Below are 8,729 nucleotides of genomic sequence, written 5' to 3' on the forward strand. Positions count from 1 at the left end.
TGCGCCACCACGCCCTGCCAAAATCTTTCCTTTTCTTTTTGCTATTGGGAATCGAATTCATGATCTGTGCTTGCCAGGCAGGCACTGTGCCACTGAGCTATATTCCCCATTTTTTTGGTTTTTTGAGACAGGATCTCACCATGCAGTTCAGGCTGACCTTGTACTCACTGTATAGCCCACATTAGCCTCGAACTCATGATGTCCCTCCTGCCTCAGCCTCCAAAGTGCTAGGATTACAGGCGTGCGCCACTCCATCTGGCTACCACACTTGTTGAGTGAATAAGTGAACCCATAGAATGACTGGTGGAGTAAGGGATCTATTGATGTCTAATGCATTGTTATGATCAGCCAGGGCTGGAGCTGAGGTTCCATAACACAGCTTTTGCCTAGCATAGGTGAGGCCCTGGGTGCACCACTGAGCAATAACGTTGTGAAGAGAAAGACCCCCTGGCAGGGGGTGGGTGAGTGAGTGACAGCCCTTGGGCTGGCGAGTGGCCTGAACAGCGGTGTATGACCACATGCGGCTGAGGTTTGGAGCGCGAGGCAGCCATCACCTGCCTCCTTTGAGTGACAAGGGCCCTCTGTGTGTATGTTCCAGTTCAGCAATGTCACCTTCTTAATTTTCGGGCCCCTCATGACGTTCCTGATGCACTCGTACATCCAGAAGCGCTCGCGCTACATCTACTGCACCATGGCGCTCTTCGTGTTCACAGGTGGGTGCGGGTCCGGGAGCGTGGGGAACAGCGGGGGAGGGGGGTCAGGCCCTTCCTGATGCTCTGCTGGTCCCTAGGCCTCTTCTCCATGTACTTCCACGCGACGCTCAGCTTCCTGGGCCAGCTGCTGGATGAGGTAGCCATCCTGTGGATGCTGGCCAGCAGCTACAGCATCTGGATGCCCCGTTGCTACTTCCCCACCTTCGTCAAGGGCAGCAGGTGAGGCCTCTCGGCTGTACCCGAGGGCCGCCCCCGGCCCCTCTGCGACACTGACTGAGCTCACCTGAGCCCGGGCCCACGCCGGGCCCGCTCCCGAGCCAGCCCCGGGATTCTTTCCCGACCCGGTCTGATTTGCTTGGACGGGAGCCTCTCCAGACTGCAAGGCAACTTCCCAGACACCAGGCGCGCGCCTCCCTGGGCCTAGGGACCTCTCCTCTGAGCCACTCCCCTGGGCTCCCTGAGCCTTTAGGGCGCCTGGGGCCCCGCGCTGCGTAACTGACCCACCCACATCCAGTCCTCTAAAACGCCTTCTGGGACCCCTGGCCCTCGCCACCCCAACACTCCTGCCATCTCCAGTCTCTGGGCTCCTGAGAGCCAGCTGGGTTTGGGGATCCCTCCTCTGAGCCTTCCCTGCCCTCCTCGGGCCCCTGGTGCTTCCGCTGACTGCCCTGGGCCCTCCAGCCCTTCCCTCCATCCACCCAGCCACTGCCGAGTCCCCCGGCTGGGCTCCTTGTGCCTCGTGTGCCCTTCCCCATGAAGCCCAGGACCCTTTTCAGCAAGGTGACCTTACCCAATCGCCCCAGATGTGCCCGACACCCACAACTGAGCCCCCGTGTCCCTAGGTTTCAGTTCACCTGCATGATCCTGACCGGCACCGTGATCGCCACCTGCCTATCTGTCGTGAGGCCCACTGCCAACGCGTACGCCCTCAACAGCGTCGCCCTGCACATCGTCTACATGGTGCGCTTGGAATACAAGAAGTGAGTGAGGCCGGGTGCGGTGGTGCAGGGCTGTCATCCCAGCACTCCGGGAGGATGAGGCAGGAGGATTGCAAGTTTGACCCCAGCCTAGGCAACTCAGTGACTCCAGAGAAACCTTGTCTCAAAACAAAAACCGAAAAGAGATGAGGATGTAGTTCAGTGTGAAGGCCCCGGGTTCCATCCCTAGTACTGCTAAAGAAAAACAACTGAATGGAGGCTGAAGACTCCTGGGAGGGGCCTCCTGCCCCCCAATCCAAGGACCCCCTACTACCCATCATGCTCCAAGCACTGAGTTCCTTTAACTGCAGGCTCCTGGGAGGGACATTTCTCCCCAGACCACCCTGCAATGCCTGACAGGGCGGGATTGGAACCCAAGTCTGTTTCACTGCTGAGCTGGCCCTCTGCATGATAAAACCCTGAAGGACACACTGATTGGTGGTGAGAATAGCCCTGGTAGTGTTGGGATGGAAACAAAAGATGTCCTCCAGAAAGCTCCTGTGTTAGGAAGTGGGGCTTTTTGGAAGGTGATCCGGTCACCTGGCACTGACCCTGCCAAAGGGTGAGTCCACTGAGTTCCTAGCTGAGCGTGCTGTGTGGAAGAAGGAGGTCACTGAGGGCATGACCCCGAGGGTCGTCTTCTTGTCTCTGCCCCTCCTCCCTCTCCGGCTCTTTTTTAACTCTGCTTCCTTCCCGCCATGAGGCGAGCAGCTTTCCTCTGCCAGGCCCTTCCGCCAGCCAACCATGGACTGAGACCTCTGAATCTACCGCCAAAATAACCTTTTTCTCCTTTATGTTGGGTAGGTCAGGATACTTAGTCCCAGCAGCTGAAAGGTGACAGTTACAGCCCACCCAAAACTTCCACACACCCACCAACCAGCTCCAATAACCGTCAACATTGAACCAGTGTGTGTTACACATGCCCCTTAGATCTATGTACTTTCACCCTTCAATCTTTCAGGAATTAATTCTCCCAACAATTATTGACTTCCACCCACACCGGTCCTAGCAGGAGAGACAGAGGATCTCAAATCAGTCCATTTGAGAAGAATCAAAAGGTTATAAACAGAGAAGGCAGGGCACAGGAAAATCTGTGGGTGTTGTTTAGCATCCCCGTGCTACGAAGTGTTGGATTATGTGACCATCCAGAGATGTGGTGCCAGGGTCGTGGGAGGGAGGGAGGAAGGAGTGACCATAGGAAGCAAGAAGAAGCCATCGCCGTTCCCATAGAGAGCGCTCCCTGAAGATGTCATATCCAGTTCCTGGTTGCGACCAGCCTGAAGCAGCCCCCAGAGGAAGTAGGGAAATCAATATTCTAGCAGTATCCTCTTCCAACCTTTTGATTTCCTGCTGGTCCCCACATGGGTCAAGAAACTGGAAACCATTGGCTAAGCCAATTGGAAACAAACGACCAAGCCAACTGGTAACCATTGGTCAAGCCAAGTAGAAACCAACGGCCAAGCCCACTGGAAAGCACTGGCCAAGCTAACTGGAAGTCATTGGCCAAGCCAACTGGAAACTCATCATCAAAGCCAACTAGGGCTGGGGATATAGCTCAGTGGTAGAAGTGTCTGCCTGGCAAGCACAAGGTCCTGAGTTCGATTCCCGGAACAACAGCAATAGCAACAAAAAAAGACAAAGCCAACTAGAAACCATTGGCCAGAGTTAACATCTGCACTTAGTGACCTGTAAATACTTAGCAAGTATTAGCTACAAGCACATATTAGGGACCATGTTAGTCAGATTTCTGCTACTGTAACAAAGACTTGAGATGAACCTACTTATAAAGAGGTAAGGTGAGCCGAGCATGGTGTCATGCACCTGTGGTCTCAGCTACTCAGAAGGCTGAGGCGGGAGGATGGCTTGAGCCTAGGAGATCAAGGCAGCAGGGGCAGCACAACATGATAAGAAAGGTAAGGAGAATTCTTTCCCAACAAGAAAGGTAAGGTGTCGTCAGGCTCACAGTTTAGAGGTTCTAGTCCGTGATTGGATGGTCCCATCTCTGTGCTGGTACACGGGGCCAGCAATGCATGGCAGAGCAATACCTGTCTTTTTATACACAGGAAGCGAAGGGGAAAGAGGTGAGCAGACCAGGGTCTTCAGTGTGCAATGACTGCTCCCAAGGCTGGGCCTCTTAAAGTCCTACCCCTACCCCTCAGCATGAGCTGGGGACCCGGCCTTTAACACCGGGGCCTTTGAGGACACTCCTGGTCCAAACAGTCCAAATTATCAACTCACAGACACCTTTAGGCCCTGCTCCTTCCCTCCGCCCATCCTTGGATGGCGGGAATTTCCCGCACGGCCCCCGCAGGTGCTGCTGTCTGAGCCGGCCCCGCGTCCCTCACCTCCTTCCAGGACCAGAAACATGCAGCTGCGGCATATGATCGAGATGTCTGTGATTCTGTGGGCCGGCGCCCTGGCCAGCTGGATCAGCGACCGCTTGTTTTGCAGCTTCTGGCAGCAGGTTAATTTCTTCTACCTGCACAGCATCTGGTGAGTTCCTGCCCCCGGCCTGAGCCCCCAGAATCAGAGGAGCTCGGGGGCCAGAGTTTGGAGCAGGAGCCCGGGGTGGGGCAGGGAGCCGAGGGGGCAGAGCTAGACGTTCAGGCTGGGCAGGCAGGGGAAGCTGGGGGCCGGGCCCTACGGTCCCTCTGGGGGGCTGAGATCCGGGAGAGTCGGGAGGGGCCGGGGAGGGCCGGGGGTGTCCTGCGCCCTCACCACCCTCTCCCTTCACCCCGCAGGCACGTGCTCATCAGCTTCATGTTCCCGTATGGCTTCGTCACCATGGCCTTGGTGGACGCCAGGTACGAGATGCCGAGCCAGACCCTCAGAGTCCGCTACTGGCCGCGGGACACTTGGCCCGTGGGGCTGCCCTACGTCGAGGTCCAGGCTGATGACAAGAACTGCTGAGGCCTGCCGGTCCCTTCACAGTCACCTGCTTGTGGGTTCACCTGGGACCGGAGGCGGAGGCCTGCACAAGCGCTAGGCCTGCACGAGGGACTCCCCGGGTCCTTTTGTCTTTCTCCTGCCTCCCGCTGTGTCTTACCCCATCCTGCCCCCACCGCGGGGCATGATGTCCTGCTGTCCCTAGTGGCCGTCTGATGCCCCTGCTATGGCTCCCCTCCACGACCCGTCCTGTCCTCTTTCACTTCCTCCACTGTGTCCACACCTTCCCCATGGCCACTGTCACATCAGCTGGTGGGGCTGGGGCCCCAGGGACCAGGAGACCTCAGTGAGGTGGCAGCATGCCTTGGTTCCGCCTTCAGCCATGACAATGTCCCCGGTACTTGGGGAGTGGCACAAGCACATGCAGGGGCCTCGCAGACCCCCAGGCAGGTGCTCCATACTAGAGGAGGAGTCATCGCTGGTGGACATCTGAGGACAGTGGGGGACACCCTGGGCTATGCGGGCCCCCTGGACCGTGGGGACACCGAGGGGGTGCGGGTGTCCAGTCTACATCTAAAGCAGGACCAGAAACAGGGGAGGGAGCAGGGAGCATGATACGCATGGGGGTTAAGGCTACAGGGCTTGAAGCCCGACGGATCTGAGTGTGGGTCCCTGCTTGATCACTGACCAGCTGTGTAATCTCAGGGATGCTGCTTCCGAAGCTTAGCGCCTTGTTTGTAAATAATATTCCCTTCAGGCCAGGGATATAGCTCAGTGGCACAAGTGCCTGCCTGGTAAGTGCAAGGTCCTGAGTTTGATTCTCGGTAACCACACCAATAAAATAAAATAATATTCCCTCTCTCATGATGTTGCTGTGTGAATAAAGGAAGTTGATGTGTGTAGTGTTTTCTACAGAGTCTTCCAAACATCTGTCCATCCATTTATACTCTAATCCAACCACCCATTTATACATACACCTGTCTACTCATGCATACATGATTGATCTTTCCATCCACCCAGGTACCCTTTGATTTACCTATCGTGTACTAGCTTTGGTGGCACATATACTAAAACAATTGATTTACCTATCCATTAAATCATTCATTTGTTGATTTTTTTTTTTTTTTTTTTTTTTTGGAGGCAAGTTCTTGTTATATAGTTCAGGCTGGCCTTGAATTTGTGGGATCTTCCTTCCTCATCCTCCTGGGTGCTGGGATTACAGGCATGTGCCACCAAGCCCGGCCTTCCATCCTTTGAATTATCTATCCATTAATTTATCCATTAATCTGCCCATTTATTCTTTCTTTGATTTACCTATCCATTCACCCATCCTCCATTAATTGATGTATGCACCCGTTCTTCCACTCATAAATCTACTCACCTTTAACTTACCCATTCACACATCTATTAACTTTACTTAATAATTAAATCATCTGTGTATCCAGCCTTTCATTTATCTATCCATCCATCCATCCATCCATTCCCCTCACTCATATACCAAACTCTCCACTGAAACAGCCACCCATCATCCATCCGTCCTTTAAATTACTCATTCATTAATTCGTCATCCACCTACCTATCCGTCTGTCCGTCTGGCTGTCAGTCTATCCATTATAGATCCATGCATTTTCACATCCTCTGTTTACTGTTTCATCTATCATAGTTGTATCCATCTACTCATTCACTAAAGTGTTCATCCATCACTGAAGCATTCTTCTTCCCATTATCCATCTATATACTTATTATTCACCCAACATCAGCCCATTATCCTTTCATTTCATTTTCTTTCTTTCTTCTTTTTCTTTATTGTTGTGCTGGGGTTTAATCCCAGGGCCTTAGCACTGAGCTACATCAACAGACATTTATTTCTTTATTTAGACCAAGTCTTGCTATGTAGTTCAACCTGGCCTTGAATTCACTGTGTCACTGAGGCTGGCCTCAGACTTGCAGTGACCCTCCTGCCTCAGCCTTCTGAATGCTCCCAGCCATTTAAATTTTTTATCTTAATAGAAGATCTCACTAAGTTGTCCAGGATGGACTTGAAGTTCCCATCCTCCCGCCTCAGCCTCCCAGAGTGCTGGGATGACAGGTGTGTGCCACCACTCCTGGCTTGAGGTCCTTAATGGGGGGTCCCTGGATGACTTTCAGTATTCACAGTACTGCTTGGTACTGTCTGACAAAAGTAAGTTTCTGGGTACATTACCAAAGCCCTGCAGTGCATTATTTCAAACAGATGAGAACCCTGTCATTATTGTAGATGTGGCTCAGGGAGGGGAAGTGAGTTGCCCAAGACCAGAGCCTGGGCTTGAGCCCAGGTCTCTCTCCCTGCTGCTCTTTGCATGATACTGAGTCATCAGTGGGATTGAACTTGACCTTGAGTCCCCTGCTGCTGGGTCTTCCTGACAGTGTTTCAGAGACCAAATGTCTCTGGGTTGTGCAGGGGAGTGTTTCCACATGTTTGTGAAATCACCTGCAAAATATTGTGTGTCTCAGTGTCTGAGGGGGCCGGGGGGAATTGTTCTTCTACGACTGCCTGAAGAGGCATTTGACCTGGTAACAGTTAAAAGCCTTAGATCAAAAACTTCCTGGGATGCCAGGGCCATGGCATGTGCCTGTAATCCCGGCAATCTAGGAGGCTGAGGCAGGAGGATTTCAAGTTCCAGCCTAGCCTGAGCAATTTGGCAAGACCCTGTCTCAAAATTAAAAATAATAGAGGCTGGGAATGAAGCTCAGTATAAAGGCCCTGGCTTCAGTCCCCAGCACTGAAAAAGCAAGCAAGCAAGCAGGCAGGCAGGCAGGCAGGCAGGCTTTCTAGGGGGAGCGGGTAGGAAAGCATCTGGCCCTGACTTGGTTCCATTTCTTCTCCTCCGCTGGCTTCTGTGGCTGTGGGGTGAAATCACCCCAAATTTTCCAACAGGTGATGCCGAAGGACACTCCTTGTTTGATGTTGTTTATGTGAAATGGGCAGAACAGGGACAGAAAGCAAGTTGTGGGGGTCAGACGCTAGAGAAGGGTGCTGGAGCAGGACGCACTGCTTCCTGGGGGCGGGGCTCCCCTTCCAGGGCTGGGTGACCAACACCGTGAATGTTCCCAGTAGGCTCTGCGCTTCCATAGGGTAAACAGTTTGTTGTACTTCGGGAGGATTTACTCTCAACTAAACATTTAAAAGAAATTCTAGAGTCACTCACACACAACTCAGGTCATGGCCCACTATGATGTCTGTCTGTTTGTTTGTTTGTTTGTTTGTGGTGCGGTAGGAGGCAGGGGCAACCCTGGAGCTTGAATCCGGAGTGCTGAGCTGCATCCCCAGTCTTTTACATGTTTTACTGTGAGGCAGGGTGTCACTAAGTGGCTAAAGTGCCCAGGGTGGTCTTGAACTTGGGATCCTCCTGTCTCTGCCTCTCAAGGGCTGGCCCTAGGTTCAATCCCAATTATTGGAAGAGAAATTCATTTAGAGTTGATGTAAGGGCTCCCACTGGCCCTGGGCAGGACACCCCCAAATCAAGGACCACTGCAGAGAAAAGGAATGATGTTAGGAGAGGAGAAATTGCAATGTTCATTGTTCTCACCTTTTCTAAGCACATATCTGGTTTTCATATATTTTTGATCTTCGCCAAAACCATTCATGGTTCCCCACTGCCTGTGGGACAAGGGTCAAACATCTCAGCATTGCCAGGTGTGGTGGTGCACACCTGTCATCCCAACCCTTGGGAGGCTGAGGCAGGAGGATTGCCGAAAGTTCAAGGCCAGCCTGGACTACATGGCAAGATCTTGTCTCAAAAAAAAAAAAAAGAATCTCAGTATGACATTCAAGGTTTGCTCCACGCTGAAGTTCATCTGGGGTGGGCCTCAACCAGCTGCTGTTGGCCTCTGCTGTCCTAGCTTGGTCAGCATTATGATGGGTAGTTGCTGGCGATCTAAGAGAGGCAAAACACATGGCAGGCCAGAAAGGGGATTCCAAAAAAATATCCTGAAGGGCTGGATCATCTAGAAATGGAGAGAACTATGTGTAAAAGCCTGCCAGGCGCAGTGGCACATACCTGTCATCCCAGTGCTGTGGGAGGCTGAGTCAGGAGAATCACAAATTCAAGTCCTGCCTGGGCAATATAATGAGGCCCTGTCTCAAAATAATAATAATAATAATAATAATAAT

At 52.7% G+C, this 8,729-nt stretch overlaps 1 protein-coding gene across 1 annotated transcript in view; it reads left to right on the forward strand.

Annotated features, from left to right (window-relative positions):
• The window catches only part of Acer1 (alkaline ceramidase 1), a 24,248-nt gene extending 18,760 nt beyond the window's left edge, over positions 1-5,488 (forward strand). Inside the window, exons 2-6 of the mRNA XM_005405727.2 lie at positions 599-713; positions 791-932; positions 1,556-1,693; positions 4,046-4,183; positions 4,432-5,488. Of these exons, the coding sequence (XP_005405784.1) occupies positions 599-713; positions 791-932; positions 1,556-1,693; positions 4,046-4,183; positions 4,432-4,600 (702 nt within the window). The 3' untranslated portion in view covers positions 4,601-5,488. The remainder of the gene's footprint in view (positions 1-598; positions 714-790; positions 933-1,555; positions 1,694-4,045; positions 4,184-4,431) is intronic.
• Positions 5,489-8,729: the final 3,241 nt, after the last annotated feature.

The sequence above is a fragment of the Chinchilla lanigera genome, unplaced genomic scaffold (assembly GCF_000276665.1).
Source record: "Chinchilla lanigera isolate Chin_1 unplaced genomic scaffold, ChiLan1.0 scaffold00094, whole genome shotgun sequence".
Taxonomy (NCBI): domain Eukaryota; kingdom Metazoa; phylum Chordata; class Mammalia; order Rodentia; family Chinchillidae; genus Chinchilla; species Chinchilla lanigera.